Genomic DNA, 18,518 nt, shown 5'->3' with positions numbered 1-18,518 from the left:
CTTACCCCCACATATGGGGTATCTGCGTACTCAGGACAAACTGGACAACAACATTTGTGGTCCAATTTCTCCTATTACCATTGGCAAAATAGGAAATTCCAGGCTAAAAAAATCATTTTTGAGAAAAGAAAAATTATTTTTTATTTTCATGGCCCTGCATTATAAACTTCTGTGAAGCACCTGGGGGTTTAAAGTGCTCAGTATGCATCTAGATAAGTTCCTTGGGGGGTCTAGTTTCCAAAATGGGGTCACTTGTGGGAGAGCTCCAATGCATAGGCACACAGGGGCTCTCCAAACGCGACATGGTGTCCGCTAACAATTGGAGCTAATTTTCCATTCAAAAAGTCAAAAGGCGCGCCTTCCCTTCCGAGCCCTGCCGTGTGCCCAAACAGTGGTTTACCCCCACATATGAGGTATCGGCGTACTCGGGAGAAATTGCTCAACAAATTTTAGGATCCATTTTATCCTATTGCCCATGTGAAAATGAAAAAATTGAGGTGAAAAGAAATTTTTTGTGAAAAAAAAGTACTTTTTCATTTTTACGGATCAATTTGTGAAGCACCTGGGGGTTTAAAGGGCTCACTATGCATCTAGATAAGTTCCTTGGGGCGTCTAGTTTCCAAAATGGGGTCACTTGTGGGGGAGCTCCAATTTTTAGGCACACGGGTGCTCTCCAAACGTGACATGGTGTCCGCTAAAGAGTGCAGCCAATTTTTCATTCAAAAAGTCAAATGGTGCTCCTTCCCTTCCAAGCCCTGCCGTGCGCCCAAACAGTGGTTTACCCCCACATATGAGGTATCAGCGTACTCAGGACAAATTGGACAACAACTTTCGTTGTTCAGTTTCTCCTTTTACCACTGGGAAAATAAAAAAATTGTTGCTGAAAAATCATTTTTGTGACTAAAAAGTTAAATGTTAATTTTTTCCTTCCATGTTGCTTCTGCTGCTGTGAAGCACCTGAAGGGTTAATAAACTTCTGGAATGTGGTTTTGTGCACCTTGAGGGGTGCAGTTTTTATAATGGTGTCACTTTTGGGTATTTTCAGCCATATAGACCCCTCAAACTGACTTCAAATGTGAGGTGGTCCCTAAAAAAAATGGTTTTGTAAATTTCGTTGTAAAAATGAGAAATCGCTGGTCAAATTTTAACCCTTATAACTTCCGAGCAAAAAAAAAAATTTGTTTCCAAAATTGTGCTGATGTAAAGTATACATGTGGGAAATGTTATTTATTAACTATTTTGTGTCACATAACTCTCTGGTTTAACAGAATAAAAATTCAAAATGTGAAAATTGCGAAATTTTCAAAATTTTCGCCAAATTTCCGTTTTTTTATCACAAATAAACACAGAATTTATTGACCTAAATTTACCACTAACACGAAGCCCAATATGTCACGAAAAAACAGTCTCAGAACCGCTAGGATCCATTGAAGCGTTCCTGAGTTATTACCTCATAAAGGGACACTGGTCAGAATTGCAAAAAACGGCAAGGTCTATAAGGTCAAAATAGGCTGGGTCATGAAGGGTGTTGTGAATTCTGTGGCAGAGCTCCTTCCTGTGGTCACAAGTGGTACTTCGGCTGATTCTCTCTGTGAGCTTCTGTTGGTGGAGGGAAGTGGTACTGCGGCTTCTGAGTTTCCTCCCTCAGGTGCTTCTCTACTTAACTCCACCTAATGCTTTGATCCTGGCTTCCTGTCAATGTTCCAGTGTTGGACTTGCTTTTCCCTGGATCATTCCTGTGGCCTGCTGCTCTGCATAGCTAAGTTCTTCTTTGCTATTTGTTTGCTATTTTTTCTGTCCGTATTGTCTAATTTGTTGCTGGAAGCTCTGGGACGCAAAGGGTGTACCTCCGTGCCGTTAGTTCGGTACGGAGGGTCTTTTTGCCCCCTTTGCGTGGTTTTCTTTAGGGTTTTGTGTAGACCGCAAAGTTACCTTTTCTATCCTCGATCTGTTAAGAAAGTCGGGCCTCACTTTGCTGAATCTATTTCATCTCTACGTTTGTCTTTTCATCTTAACTCACAGTCATTATATGTGGGGGGCTGCCTTTTCCTTTGGGGTATTTCTCTGAGGCAAGGTAGGCTTATTTTCTATCTTCAGGCTAGTTAGTTTCTCAGGCTGTGCCGAGTTGCATAGGCAGAGTTAGGTGCAATCCACGGCTGCCTCTAGTGTTGTTTGGAGAGGATTAGGGATTGCGGTCTGCAGAGTTCCCACGTCTCAGAGCTCGTTCTATGATTTTGGGTTATTGTCAGATCACTGTATGTGCTCTGACCGCTATGTCCATTGTAGTACTGAATTGCCTTTCATAACAGAAGGGGTTAAATTCCGCTGTCAGAGTTTGCCATAGGCATTTAACTAGTTAATGGGCACGGGCGGATGGCGATTCCGCTCGTGCCCATTGTGCGCACATGTCAGCTGTTGAGAACAGCTGACATGTCGAGGCTTTGAGGTGGGCTCACCGCCGGAGCCTGCATCAAAGCGGAGGATACTGCCAGCTGATGTACTATTCCATCAGCTGGCAGAAAGGGGTTAATCTTCAACTTGCTTAACTGTTCACAATAACAGTAATTTTGACTAAGGGTGCCCAAACCTTTACATGCCACTGTAGGTATATAGAATAGATAGAAGATAGATGGAATAAATAGGATAGATGTCCTGTAGATATTTAAAGGGGTATGCCCATCTCCAAGATCCTCTCCGAAAATGTATTAGGTGTAATAATAATAATATTAGCAAATACCTCCAATTAGAAATATAGTATAGTTTTTCTGATTAGCTATTTCTCTTTCCTCATGTGCAGGTATCGCAGGACCTGCACATGAGCATAGCCTGCACATGAGCATAGCCTAGCCCGGGCTCTTTCACACCCCCTGGGTATACTCTGGCCTAGGCCACTTTAACCCCGGGCATGTCTGGTACGGGGTATATTCTGGCCTGTTACAGCGGGCCTCCAAGGTAACCACTAAACCTCAATATAGAAGATACAAAATGGAGGCAGCATACCAGTTAAAGGTGAAAAAAATGCTGTTTAATAACCAAAAGTGGCGACGTTTCGGCTCAGGGAAATGAGCCTTTTTCAAGTCAAGTCAGTGTATGTATGTATGTATGTATGTATGTATGTATGTACGTACGTATTATTATTTATGATTATAGCGCTATTTATTGCATTGCGCTTTACATGTGAGGAAGGGTATATATAATAAAAACAAGTAAAATAATCTTAAACAATACAAGTGGCGACAGGAGGAGAGAGAACCCTGCCCGCGAGGGCTCACAATCTACAAATATATATACATACACACACATATACAGACACACAGTATATAGTGATGGTAACTAATGATAACAATGGGAAAGTTCCATGAAATTAACTGGTAACACTTCTTTCTCAATACATTAATAATGACACTGACCTGGGGCTCTCTGAACATGGCTTCACATGGCCTTGACTGCTTCCTTCCCATACACTGTTTGCAAGCTCATTTCCAATGGCAGACATGACTTTTATTAGCTCAGGCGGCCAGTCATCGAGGTCCAAAGATCGGACGCGAGATAGATGAGTCCCCAGGTTGCGATGAATCCCAGAACATTCTATGCACATTAGCGCTCCGAGATTCAGGCTGGCCCAGTCTGGATCTGTGGAGATCAGGAAGGAAGAATCCATAGTACATATTCACAGTGTAGCTATAAAAATGTGTGACGCAGCTAAGAAAAGTCCCAAGCATGCCATTAATGTGAAATCACTGAATGCAGTAACATCACTATTATGCTTTGACAGTCTAAAGGTGCCGTCACACTCAGCGACGCTGCAGCGATATAGACAACGAGCCGATCGCTGCAGCGTCGCTGTTTAGGTCGCTGTAGAGACGTCAAACACAACAACTCCAGAACGATGCAGGAGCGATCCAGTGACGTAACGGCGACTCACTTATCGTTCTCGCTGGTTGTTAGCTCCATGTAAAACATTGCTGGCGTCGTTGCTTTTGATGTCAAACATGACGATACACGCCGACCTGACGACCAAATAAAGTTCTGGCCTTCTAGCTCCGACCAGCGATATCACAGCGGGATCCAGATCGCTGCTGCGTGTCAAACACAACGAGATCGCTATCCAGGACGCTGCAACGTCACAGATCGTTGTCGTTCTTGTTGTAAAGTTGCTGAGTGTGACGGTGCCTTAAGGGCTAATACTGGACAGGTTAATCAAGGTGAACCCTTTTAATAGGATTAACCTAATAAAAGGATTCACATTGTTTAATCTGTCCATTATTAGCCCTTGACTGCATTCAGGGTATGTGCACACGTCAGGATTTCTTGCAGAAATTTTCCTGACAAAAACCGGACATTTCTGCCAGAAATCCGCATGCGTTTTCTTGACGCGTTTTTGACGCGTTTTTTTCCCAAATGCATAGAATTGCGGGAAAAACGCAGAAAATCTGCAAAAATAATGAACATGCTGATTTTTTTTTACCGCAATGCGTTTTTTTCGCGGAAAAAAACGCATCCATGTGCACAAAACATGCAGAATGCGTTCTAAATGATAGAATGCATAATGTATGCGTTTTTAATGAGTTTTTATAGCGTTTTTAGCGCAAAAAAAAACACAAAAAAAAAAACGAGAAAAAACCTGAACGTGTGCACATAGCCTCACACCTCTGTTGTACACGTCCGTTGGCCAGCAGTTTTTTAAATGGACAACACACGGACTCAAAGCTTCATTGATCTATGGATTCATCACTTATCCATTTTGCAAGCGGATCCATGTTTCCGATCAGTGAGACTCCGCATATTCTCATTCAACCCTTTTTCACTGGTTCACTGTTAAGAGTCAGTGGATCCAAAAAAAAAAAGTTTGGACCGTATCCGCTTCAGCTTTATAAAATGCATGGGGAAAAATCAGATGTAACATGGATGACACACACAAAGAAAACGGTCCATTTTACACGCATGTTGTGTGAATGTAGCCGTGACCTGGCCATACACATTTAATAAACTCATCGTATCGCTCTCTCTCCAAACTTCCCCGTAGACATATACTTTCCAAAGTTGCGTTCTCAACGGGGGGGGGGGGGGGTAACAAAGAGGGGGTCTCACTTCCTGGAGAAAAAAAATGTACAGGGTTGGGCAATCTGAGCTTAAACTCAAAGTGGTTTTGAATCTATGGTAAAATTTCTTCTAGCACCGTAGCATGCAAAATCTCAACAGTGTGTAATATACACAGTGCTAGGATTCATCTCTACTTGCCGGATAAAGCGGTTGTCACATGACTGCTCAAATGCGTTTTGCCTACTTAAAGTCATGATGCCGACAGACGTCTATTCCTGGTTTTCTCAATAAAACATTGAGAGAAGAAAGTAAAGAAGCTAGTCTGCTCATGACTGCAAGTATGGAAATCGCATATGGTTGGGCATATGCTGGCAGCCTGAACCGACTAGCACAGCTGAATCCTAAGGCTATGTGCACACGTTGCAAATTTTGCTGCGGATTCACAGCAGTTTTCCATGAGTTTACAGTACCATGTAAACCTATGGAAAACAAAATCTGCAGTTCTGCGATTTACCAAAATAAGTCTGGAAAAATCCGCAGGACTTTCCGCAACGCGTGTACGTAGCCTTACAGTGTGTATATTTGATTCGGCAAGCACAAGTGCAGGAAAAAAAATTTCTGTAGTCTGGAAAACCCCTCTAATTTTCTTACATAGCTCCTGAACCAAAGCATTGCACTTAAAGTACCAAGACTCACTGGAAAAATCAATTCCAGGGGACATACTGAATTACTGCCAATTGGGCACAAGGTGACACCATCTCTGCTCGTGTTATCTTCAGGGTTATTATGCCTTTAGTAATCTACTAATAATACAATGTGAAACTTCACGTAAAGAGAATAAGCACCCCCGGATCTCCCTGCCGTGTACCTCACAATTTACAGGAATGGAATTGTCCTCTTTTATCCTATGTCCATGTAACTTATCTAAGCTGGGTTGAATATTGAACATTGGTTGACTGCCGATATAAGTCGGTATGTATTCACATGAACGGATGGTGCATAACTATGATGGGGTATAATGGTAAAAACTGCATGGCCAAGAACAATACTGCTATATGGTAAATCGAGTGCCAATCAATTGGACTAGCGGCGGACACCGCGTCCATGAGCTGTATGCAGCACTTTGTCTGCTCCCAGACTTCAACATCGCCATCCATCTCTTCTATAAAAAGATTTTCCGCTATGGAACTACCTATCTAAATGGGATCACCTCTGGTTCACAGTGAATTCGCATCTTAATACACTGTAACTGATGAAGGTCTGAAGTCAAGACCGAAACGTTTCTCTACTACTGTGAATTCTATTAAATCCCGTTTGATCATTTAAGATGAGTGCTGGGTTTTTCTAATATATAGTCAAAATAGCTCAGTCCAGCTGTGATCCAGAGAAGTCCTTGGGAGGTCCCTCAAGCACAGGCTCACAAGAGACATCTAGCTGTGTTATAAGCAGTAGATCTTCGTGGTCCTGTAACCACACACCGGTGGGACACTGATGAGATGGAGGAGCACGGTGGCTCAGTGGTTAGCACTGTAGCCTTGTAACACTGAGGTTGTAGGATCAAATAAGACCAAGGACAACATCTGCAAGGAGTTTGCATGTTCTCCTCAGATTCTTCCTACACTCAGACATACTGATGACAGGAATTCAGATTGAGCCCCAATGCGGACAGTGATGATAGTATCTGTAAAGAGCTGTGAAATTAATGGCAATATATAAGAGAGTAAAATGAATAATAAATCTATAGGATGTTTCATGGGCCAGCAGAACTGTAGGATTATGAAACACTAACCAAAACCAGCTCTGGCAATGGATCCGAAGAGTAAATGTGCAGAGAGAACAACAGTGCAGTGTTTTACTAAAGGTGCCAATGAAGCCTGACTTCCACATAGTCTATGGACAGGCAGAACGGTAGACGGGATAGTTCTGCTGATAACGGTGTAATGGGAGAATGTGAGAGGTGAAGAAGCCCCGCTTACTGTATATCAAGCGGATTTTCTAGCAGAATAGAAAGGAAGTTCATGTAGGTGTCTCTGGAGATATATACTTACTTTGTGCATCACAATCCACACAATGCGAGTTTCCTGGTAGGTTGCGAATCGACTGTAGAGCTAAAGCCTCATTTTGGCTGGTGAGACGGGACTGAAAAAGGGAAGAAGAAAAAGGGGTCAGACTACAGAGTACGGGTATTCAGCAAAGCCAAGCTCTACTGTGTGTAAGCAATTACAGTGATGGCACAAATACATTCCTGCCCTTTATAGTTCTGAGAACTATCAAACTGTACTTAATAAACAAATGACTCCACTGTCGTGACGAGCAGGAGCCCCCTCTCGGACGTGACGAGCAGGAGCTCCCTCTCCGACGTGACGAGCAGGAGCCCCCTCTCCGACGTGACGAGCAGGAGCCCCCTCTCCGACGTGACGAGCAGGAGCCCCCTCTCCGACGTGACGAGCAGGAGCCCCCTCTCCGACGTGACGAGCAGGAGCCCCCTCTCCGACGTGACGAGCAGGAGCCCCCTCTCCGACGTGACGAGCAGGAGCCCCCTCTCCGACGTGACGAGCAGGAGCCCCCTCTCCGACGTGACGAGCAGGAGCCCCCTCTCCGACGTGACGAGCAGGAGCCCCCTCTCCGACGTGACGAGCAGGAGCCCCCTCTCCGACGTGACGAGCAGGAGCCCCCTCTCCGACGTGACGAGCAGGAGCCCCCTCTCCGACGTGACGAGCAGGAGCCCCCTCTCCGACGTGACGAGCAGGAGCCCCCTCTCCGACGTGACGAGCAGGAGCCCCCTCTCCGACGTGACGAGCAGGAGCCCCCTCTCCGACGTGACGAGCAGGAGCCCCCTCTCCGACGTGACGAGCAGGAACCCCCTCTCTGACGTGACGAGCAGGAGCCCCGTCTCTGACGTGACGAGCAGGAGCCCCCTCTCTGACGTGACGAGCAGGAGCTCCCTCTGTGACATAAGGAGCAGGAACCATCTCTCTGACGTAACAAGCAGGAGCCCCCTCTCTGACGTGACGAGCAGGAGCCCCCTCTCCGACGTGACGAGCAGGAGCCCCCTCTCCGACGTGACGAGCAGGAGCCCCCTTCTCTGACGTGTCGAGCAGGAGCCCCCTCTCTGACGTGACGAGCAGGAGCCCCCTCTCTGACGTGACGAGCAGGAGCCCCCTCTCTGACGTGTCGAGCAGGAGCCCCCTCTCTGACGTGACGAGCAGGAGCCCCCTCTCTGACGTGACGAGCAGGAGCCCCCTCTCTGACGTGACGAGCAGGAGCCCCCTCTCTGACGTGACGAGCAGGAGCCCCCTCTCTGACGTGACGAGCAGGAGCCCCGTCTCTGACGTGACGAGCAGGAGCCCCGTCTCTGACGTGACGAGCAGGAGCCCCCTCTCCGACGTAATGAGCTGGAGCCCCCTCTCCGACGTAATGAGCTGGAGCCCCCTCTCCGACAAGACGTATGCGCGGTCTCTCTCTGACATAACATACACGTGCCCCCTCTATAATGCGACGTCCACAGATCATCTGACGTCATGTACACGTGCCCCCTCTCTGATGTGATGTACAGGTGCCACCTCTCTGCTAAATATATACTTTAATGTATCTAGTTTACTGATTCTTCGGTGTGGATCCTTCACATTATGACCATGAGTGGCCTTACTGGGAGTAAACCAATAGCTAACCGATGAACTAAATATCACAACTAATATCTGTGGGAGTCTCTGGTACATAAGAGCTACTGTTCTTCTATGACGGGGAAATGGCTGCTCACCTTATTTTTACTACTTTCACATGACTGTAGACTGGCAAGGATTTGGCTCTCTATGGCCTGTACCCAGGCATCCCTTTCTTCATAACTTGTAGCTTCAAAATGCCAACTCTGGCCAGTGAGAGAGACAATGATGAACTCAAAGTTTTCCTCTTGCTCTGAAATATAAGAATAGGGAAACATTCAAACAAGTGGAACGTGATCATCAGAAAGTCATTCAGATAGGTTACCACCAACCACAGTCCACTGCTGACCTTCCTGCAGCTGGCCCTCATTCACTTTACATTTTATGCATGTACTTTATACGTTTTTTTCAAAAATTATCAAAAATAAGTATTTCATGTTTTGTCATTGTCAGTACCTGCACAACAAACTACCCTCTGTGTATGAATTTCAGAGGAAATATTATTATATCTATAAATGGAGTTCTGAACCTTGAGTTTACACTCACAACTTGTGAGAACGGCAGGAAAGCATATTGGCATTTCCCCTTTGCAGGCACTAATTTTCAGATATCCCTGAGCTAATGGGTGAAGACTACTTGCTATGATGTTTCCTTTACGCAGTATACAAATAGAGGGATTGCAGCTTTTTTTTTTTCTGGAGAGCATAGTCAAAAGCAGTAACTGCATGGAAAACAATCAACAGTACTGAGCTGTGTGGCTGTGAATCCATCTCTGGTATCAGCAAAAAATAGTTGCGTGAAGTTGCAGTTTTATCTGCCAACTATCACTATGATGAGTGATCACCTTCATAGATTGTAAAAAGCTCTGTTACTTGACAAATCGTTGTGCTGGCAGTCATTTTTGGATTTGAGCTACTTTTTTTATTTTTATTTATTTTTTGTGATTGATATATTAACGCAAGCAAAGGAGAGGGGGAGAAGTGGCTCATAAGTGAAAAAAGAAGCATATTTCTCTCATAAGATATTTTACAAGGTTTCTTATTTTCATCTGTACTACCGATTTCGGCAAAGTTTGTTGAAATGACAGGGATCACCGAAAAAACAAAGCTGACTAGTGAAAATGTCAGGATGCAGTAGTGTATTATAGAGGTGAATAGTTATATTCTAGAGAAGGATAAAAATGTTAGGATCTGCTTACAAAATTATAACATATGAAGCACAAAACAATATTACTACTTAGATTTCCCTTTCCTTGTAGGATGTAAAGAAGCCAAGAACTGGCTGTACTAATGTGAATAGAAGTATAACAGAACCTCAAACATTCATATTACACCTCCAAAGCTGGCGCAAAGCTCTCCTGAATAAATGATCTTCTATCTGCCATTTATCACAGTAAAGATCTTTCCTTATTGAGGATGAAGCTTACGAGGACAATGCACTGCCACACTACAGGTATGGTCAAGTGGACCATGATTTCTACAGGGTACGCTCTTCAGCATCTGATCCTTCATTGTGGATGGACTTTACTCTGGAGCTAAACGGACCCTCGTCATTTTCACACCTACAAGACCACAATGTAGACGGGGGCAGCCCTAAAGGACAAAAATTTTGTGAACTGACTTCTTGGGAAGGAAACAGCCTATGACAAAGCCATAATTCGGCATATGACCCTAAATGTGTGTATGGAGTCCACATTACTGTACATACAATGTTTTATATCTTTTAGCAATGGAGCTGGCTTAAAGGTCAACGTGAAAGTTGTCTGCATATTGTTATGCAAATTTTAGCTGAAAAATTGTCCTTCATGAGCTTGAAAAAAAAAAACATTCATTATAAAAAGTGCACTAATGTCCCTCTTGCAAGGAGTTGGCACCTTCGTTTCCGTCTCCACTCTTTGTGATGAAGACTTGCTTGGAGAAGACTGGCTCATCTCAGTAAAAAATCCAGTCCTCTATCTCTTCATTATCGAAGGTGATGGAGAAGGGGGCTGGCCTATCTACTGAAAATAGCCTGACAGTCAGGCACTGATGAAGGGAGGCGAGTCGGGGGTGCACCTGAACCTGGGCACCATCGGTAGACCTTTCATAATCAAGGTACATCAATCAGCAATTGTGTTCATTTCCTTTTTAGCCAATCTAACACAAATTTTTATTTTGATATTGTAGAGGAACACAAGGCTCATTTTTTCTAATGGCCAAAAAGAGTATTAAGAATCCGAGTCCCCTACAACAAGGGATGTTTGGGAGGCATCGATCTGTAGAGGAATTGCACTTATAATTACACACAAGTGACACTTTACAAAGAGTATTGCCCCCCTACGGAGATAATACTGCATTGATATAACAAGCCTCTAGAGAGCAACTTGTGATACTCTTATAACATACACTACAGCAAGGACGGTCCGTTATCCAAAACAGACACCAAACACAACATCTCGAGGACAGCCATTCAGCCGATACATTATACATAACCAGCAGTATACACAAGAACAGGTATGGGGACATCCATACAGAGCTACACACATGAAATATTTATTACAGATGAAGTCATTTTGCTATTCACCTACACACGGCATATTGAAGGGCATACCCACATGGGGCACAAATCTGAAAATTAACGATCTGACAGCTAAACAAGACAAGGAACAAAGACATCACAAAAAGACAAGCTTACCCAAGTGTTTAGTAATGTCCAGAAAGCTTACTGGTGGACAGATCTTGCCAAAAACAATAATGGACAACCCCGTTAACATGGCATGCCCACCTCTGCCTCGGCTGACCATGCATAGCAACATTTATGATTTTCCAATAGAGGTGCAGATAGAGCATAAGTAGAGTGGCCTAACCCCCCAAAATTATCAATGTAGAAGATGGATGTTGGACGTCACATAAATCACTGGGACATAAGATATAACTAAATGGTTTCTAACTTCTTCTAAACACATCTGGAATAAATGGGGCTATGGAGACACCCGTTTACTCCTTTAACATTCATGTAAATAAGGAAGGATTGGGCATAAATGGCATTGCTCGGCCCCAGTGAACAGGTCTATTGTGGGCACGTCTAAGATCAGTTGAGGTCTTAAAGATAAGATCCCAACCTAGGTTTTATTTTATCAATCAATCCTTAAACCAAAGGTAAAAAAGACCCTCTGAAAAACCTTTCCCCACAATCTGGAATAATTGATCCTATAGCTTAAAAGGGTTTTCACAAGCTTGAGATCTATACCATAGTCATAGCATAGGGGATAACATGCTGATCTCTAGGAGTCCAACCACTAGGACCACCAGTGATCCAAGAACGTCTTAATGGAAGTGTGCATGATCAGTCTCCACTCCATCGTCTGTGGGACTGTCGGAAAATTTTGGATTACTCACTGATAATGAATGTAGAAAAAAAGCGGTTATCCAGCCATGATGACAAAACAGGTAAGTATAAAACTTCTCATTTATTTAAGCATATTAAAAGCTCAACATTTGGCAACACTACAGAAAAAAAACAACCATGCCTTAGAAATAGTCACCCAAGCCAAAACGCATTGTTTTTTTCTGTATTGCTGCACTGTGTCATGGCGATATGTTGAGACTTCTAATATTCTTAAATAAATGTGACGTTTTATATACCGGTACTTACCTGTTCTTCCATCATCGCTGGAGAAGCACTTTTTTTTCCCACATGATTATATCTGGCTAGACCTAGGGCGGCTCCGAGCGCTGTATCCTGCTGACAAGGTGCTTCAGATTGTGGGGAGCGGACTCTCCCCTTTCCATGGCCGAATATATGCACCTCCTATGCATTCCACACAGGGCTAAGCAGTGCCCCCTTCTCAGGTTCCAGACCTGTCTCTATGGACCGGGAGAATTTGCGATTTTGGGACTATCCCTTCAAAAATGTTTACATTAACTGGATTGTGAGCAAAAAAACAGATTAATAATAGGTATTAATATTTTTTGCAGAAGTGTGAAGGTCCGAATAGTGTCTCCATACTCTTACTGGAATCACGGTCATACATTTTGGGCCAGGAAAGTCTACAATCACATCTGCCGTCTTTATAGAAACAGAAAAACGAAAATAACAGCAGTGTCTAATGTGATGCCGAATGATGGACGCCATCTTCATTTCTAGCTTTTTTTGGGATCCTTTCCAATGATGGCCCTTAATAGGGTCCCCGAAACGAGCGTGAATCTAGCCTTACTTCTGCTGAGAATTCATTAGGTTTCTTCCAGCGCTCAGTCCCACTTTTGTAGCCATCTCTCTGTATCCCCCATAGGAACGAGGATAATAAATGTTGCAGGTTAATCATGAAGCTCATTCTATTGCTCTCCCAAGAATCACGCGGGATTTGCAGTCTAATTAAAATCGGGATGTCTTGTGCTACATTAGAGGGCATATGACACTAGCCTGTGGTTCCTGCATCTACTACCTGGCATTCACTGTCCTGCCAAGCAGGTCTCGCCAATGAAGAAAGCAGCCTGAAGGGATATGTACAGCATGTCACCAGTTCCCTTCAAGCAATCCCTGCACCTTGCAATCCTTTGGCAGATAAACTGTTAAGCCATGGGGAGGCTGAACTCGAAATCTTAAATAAATAAAAATCCAATCTTTTATTAACTAAAAGGCGGCATGACGCGTCCCCCAACCGGGATCCAGCAAGTCAATTTGTGACCCCTGACCTCTCTGACCTTTAACAAAACGGCAGCCTGCGCATGCAAATGGCGTCCGCCATAAGAGCAGCGGGGGAGAGACGGGGGGAGGGCATCAAGGCTCAGGAACGAGAGAAAGACGCGGGAGAGTGGAGAAGGGAGAGGGGGGGAAAAAACAAAAAACAAATTAAAAAGCTGTTACTTAAATGTCACAGAACACAATTGTTTTTGGCTACAGATCATTACACCTGATACGAACACATTACACAGACACACACAAGCACAGACACTATGTGAGTGTGTATGTAATATATATATTTGTCTGCGCGTCTAAATAAGCCAGCTATATACCTAGAGACACCAGTACATGCACACTGATATATATTATATTACTGCTCTCTGGGCGCAGTACACATCATTACATGTCTATACGCTCCATGTAGTAGTATACCAACACGTCACATTCGTACGTACAACTTCTATATCAGGGCAGCTGGGATGTAATCAGTCATCTTCTCTTTTATGCCGTCATGTCATCGTCATACCTAGGAGCCAATAGGCGATACTGACAAGACGTGTAGGAGCCGCAGGAGTGATGCCAGCGCCAAGGTCACATCTGCAGGGACACTTTTTCGCTTTTAAATTACGTTTCCAGTTTCATTTTTGGGGGTCTTTTTCATAACTAAGACCCAGATAGCTGCCATGAAATCCTACCCGACTGGTGTTCCTGGGAGCCAGTGAGTCCAGTGCAATCTCACCACCAGGGCTTATCCACATGTCTTGGTGCAGAGCGTTATTACTGGAGTGAGCAAACGACCTGTGCATACGTGTATAATGACGCGACTTCACAATGCATTACCTACTCACATTATTTTTTTACCACACCACAGAAAATGGAATAGTTTCCCAGAAAGGTCATTGCAAGACTTTACCAGTTACCAGTTTTCATAGAACATTTTAACATTTCATCCAGAGGTCTTGGTGTCAGGAACACTCCATTTGTTTTCTAATAAGCTAGGATTTATTAAAAGTTTTTTTATACTGCTATGATACTGATGAGCTATTCTTCGAATCGGATAGAATAAATGGGGTTCCAACAGCCGGGACTCCCACCCATCCGGCGCTCCCAGCCCCAGCAGTGTGTGTGGTACATCACAGCTCCATACACGGCCTAGTGGCCACCGCTGTGTACTGCAGATCTCCAATGTATGGAGATGTGGGGTCCTGCTCTGTACCCGGTTTACATCCAGCTGCTGATGGGGGTGACAACAGCTGATCGGTGTGGGTGCCGAGTGTTGGAGCCCTCCAGATTGAAATCCCTGGTCTTTTTATGTATAGGAGTCCTGTGGGTGGTCCTATTCAGTCTTCCCAGTATGTCTGTACATGCACAGATGACTGTCAATCACGAGTAGGACCACCCACTGGACTCCTATACATACAAACACCAGGGATTTCAATGGATAACATGCAAGTTATACTGAAGCCATTGATACAGATCTATATATCATTTTGCTCAGCCATCTCTACACCATGCTGTCTACAGATTGGACTGCATGTAAAACATGACAGGTTCCCTTTAAGGTCTCGTATGAGCAAACTAAAAACACAGAAAATACTCAGTGATGACATGCACTGACAGAATGGCCAAACGTACATTAAGGCATGGAGAAGCCCTATGCACGTTTCTGGTAAACACACTGGACCACCACCATTAATGAACGCACTGCTCGGAATCATGGTGTCGCTCAGATGTACGATTTTACAACAAAGGTTACAAGGAGGTCACAAGTACACGTGTATGAAGAGGTGGCGGCTGGCTACGTATGGTCACTCGCTATCACTAAGCAGCATACTGTTTGGCACAAGGTATGGTGCGGCACATCACGAGATGGGAGTAGCTGAAGAACAAGGACATGAAACACCAACAGAAGAAGAAGCAGTGTGATCAATGGGGGAAACGTGCAAACAAAGTAGGGGAGCACATGCAGAGAGCAGGGTCAGAGGGGGCCTCGGTGTGGGGCACGTGTTACCTTCGGTGTTGGCGTTGCCGCTGTAAACATTTCGCAGGCTGCCAACACGGTTTAGTTTCCATGCTTTGCGTTTAGCTGCATCCAGAGAGCAAAAGGGAAGGAGAAAACGGAGAGAAAGAAAATAAATGGGGAAAAAGAAAGGAGAGAAGGACAGAAAGACAGGGGCCTTAGGAATTTGAAAGGAGTATCAAAAGGATTCCTGCTAGAAAACACTGGTTAAAACGAAGCAACCTTAGATATGAACACAAGGTTAAGGATGACTGCCGCCTCCCTCTACACACGAGGACATACCCATGTGGCGGCACAGGCACGCGTCTCATGGCTCCCAATGCAAAGTCATAAACAGCACTCCTGCTTCCAGGTATGCAAGGCTTCTCCTCAAGGTGATGGACACATGTGCTCTTTCAAATGCCAATTAACACTATTTTTTTTTTACAAAAAAAAAAAAAAAATAGATATACACCCACCAGAAAAGTGAAGAGATAACTGCAGGTACAGGGCGGTAAACACCATGCAACCCTGCAGACTGGTAACTGTCTAGGGTGTATGCGAGCTACGAATAGGACTTGATTACGGTATATAGATTTACATACTGAACTGAGCAAAACTGTATAGATGTACACACTGGACAGATGTAATCCTTTTACTACAATACATTTATGCAAAAAATTAAAATTAAACAAATTTAGTCCATTGTACACTAAATAATAGACAGACAAGCCATCCAGTGCAGAAGCAAAAGGTCTTCACAAATTTGTGCCTAGTAACAAGGATGCTTCTGCACATAACAGGCGGACACTGTGCTGTATACATGGACGCGGTTTGTTTGTGCACATATAAATTTCAGCTATGTGCAGTAAATAAGATGATCATACAGTGGGTACGGAAAGTATTCAGACCCCTTTACATTGCAGCCATTTGGTAAATTCAAAAACGTTCATTTTTTTCTCATTAATGTACACTCTGTACCCCATCTTGACTGAACAAAAACAGAAATGTAGTAATTTTTGCAAATTTATTAAAAAAGAAAAACTGAACTATCACATGGTCATAAGTATTCAGACCCTTTGCTCAGTATTGAGTAGTAGCACCCTTTTGAGCTAGTACAGCCATGAGTCTTCTTGGGATGATGCAACAAGTTTTTCACACCTGGATTTGGGGACCCCTGCCATTCTTCCTTGCAGATCCTCTCCAGTTCCATCAGGTTGGATGGTGGACAGCCATTTTCAGGTCTCTCCAGAGATGTTCAGTTGGGTTTAGGTCAGGGCTCTGGCTGGGCCAGTCAAGAAAGGTCACAGAGTTGTTCTGAAGCCACTCCTTTGTAATTTTAGCTGTGCGCTTATGGTCAGTGTCTTGACCTTCGGCCAAGTCTGAGGTCCAGAGCCCTCTGGAAGAGGTTTTCACCCAGGATATCTCTGTACTTGGCCGCTTTCATCCCTGCAGCTGAAAAACACCCCCATAGCATGATGCTGCCACCACCATGTTTCACTGTTGGGATTGTATTGGGCAGGTGATGAGCAGTGCTGGTTTTCTCCTCACATACCCCTTAGAATTATCACCAAAAAGGTCTATCTTCAACTCATCAGACCAGAGAATCTTATTTCTCATAGTCTGGGAGTCCTTCATGTGTTTTTAAGCAAACCCTATGAAGGCTTTCATATTTCTTGCACTGAGGAGAGGCTTCCGTCGGGCCACTCTGCCATGAAGGCCCAACTGGTGGAGGGCTGCAGTGATAGTTGACATCGTGGAACTTTCTCCCTTCTCCCTACTGCATCTCTGGAGCTCTGGAGCTCAGTCACAGTGATCTTGGGGTGGTTCTTTACCTCTCTCACCAAGGCTCTTCTAATAATAATAATCTTTATTTTTATATAGCGCTAACATATTCCGCAGCGCTTTACAGTTTGCACACATTATTATCACTGTCCCCGATGGGGCTCACAATCTAAATTCCCTATCAGTATGTCTTTGGCATGTGGGAGGAAACTGGAGAACCCGGAGGAAACCCACGCAAACACGGAGAGACCAGATGTTGTCTTTGGTGGGGTTTGAACCCAGGACTTCAGTGCTGCAAGGCTGCAGTGCTAACCACTGCGCCACCGTGCTGCCCCTCTTCTCCCACGATTGCTCAGTTTGGCTGGACGGCCAGGTCTAGGAAGACTTCTGGTGGTCCCAAACTTCTTCCATTTAAGGATTATGGAGGCCACTGTGCACTTAGGAACCTTGAGCACTGCACAAATTCTTTTGTAACCTTGACCAGATCTGTGCCTTACCACAATTCTGTCTCTGAGCTCCTTGGCCAGTTCCTTTCACCTCGTGATTCTCATTTGGTCTGACATGCACTGTGAGGTCTTATATAGACAGGTGTGCGCCTTTCCAAATCAAGTCCTATCAGTTTAGTTAAACACAGCTGGACTCCAACAAAGGAGTAGAACCATCTCAAGGATGATCACAAGGAAATGGACAGCATGTGACTTAAATATGAGTGTCTGAGTAAAGGGTCTGAATACTTATGACCATGTGATATTTCAGTTTTTCTTTTTTAATAAATATGCAAAAATTTCTACATTTCTATTTTTAACAGTCAATATGGGGTGCAGAGTGCATATTAATGAGAAAAAAATGAACTTTTTTTAATTTACCAAATTGCTGCAATATAACAGTGTGAATAATGTAAAGGGGTCTGAATACTTTCTGTATATACAGTTATATGAAAAGGTTTGGGCACCCCTATTAATCTTAAGCTTAATGTTTTATAAAAATAGTTTTTTTTTGCAACAGCTATTTTAGTTTCATATATCTAATAACTGTTGGACACAGTAATGTTTCTGCTTTGAAATGAGGTTTATTGTACTAACAGAAAATGTGCAATCTGCATTCAAACAAAATTTGACAGGTGCATAAGTATGGGCAATCCACCAGAAAAGTGACATTAATATTTAGTAGATCCTCCTTTTGCAAAAATAACAGCCTCTAGTCGCTTCCTGTAGCTTTTAATGAGTTCCTGGATCCTGGATGAAGGTATTTTTGACCATTCCTCTTTACAAAACAATTCCAGTTCAGTTAAGTTTGATGGTCGCCGAGCATGGACAGCCCTCTTCAAATGATCCGACAGATGTTCAATGATATTCAGGTCTGGGGAC

At 43.9% G+C, this 18,518-nt stretch overlaps 1 protein-coding gene across 6 annotated transcripts in view; it reads right to left on the bottom strand.

The window, feature by feature from the left end:
* AGAP1 (ArfGAP with GTPase domain, ankyrin repeat and PH domain 1) overlaps positions 1-18,518 on the bottom strand; it is a 484,860-nt gene that overhangs the window by 30,709 nt on the left and 435,633 nt on the right. For 5 of the 6 annotated variants that reach the window (XM_069733319.1, XM_069733321.1, XM_069733320.1 and 2 more), the window contains 3 exons: positions 8,804-8,958; positions 7,092-7,182; positions 3,411-3,633 (listed from right to left, as the gene is read on the bottom strand). In XM_069733319.1, the coding sequence (XP_069589420.1) occupies positions 3,411-3,633; positions 7,092-7,182; positions 8,804-8,958 (469 nt within the window). Of the gene's footprint in view, positions 1-3,410; positions 3,634-7,091; positions 7,183-8,803; positions 8,959-15,378; positions 15,454-18,518 lie in introns of all 6 variants that reach the window. The other variant, XM_069733322.1, reaches the window with a different exon arrangement.

Source organism: Ranitomeya imitator, chromosome 7 (genome assembly GCF_032444005.1).
Source record: "Ranitomeya imitator isolate aRanImi1 chromosome 7, aRanImi1.pri, whole genome shotgun sequence".
In the NCBI taxonomy this organism is placed as follows: domain Eukaryota; kingdom Metazoa; phylum Chordata; class Amphibia; order Anura; family Dendrobatidae; genus Ranitomeya; species Ranitomeya imitator.
Note: the sequence above shows the minus strand (reverse complement) of the source record. Positions and strands in the feature narration are given on the sequence as shown.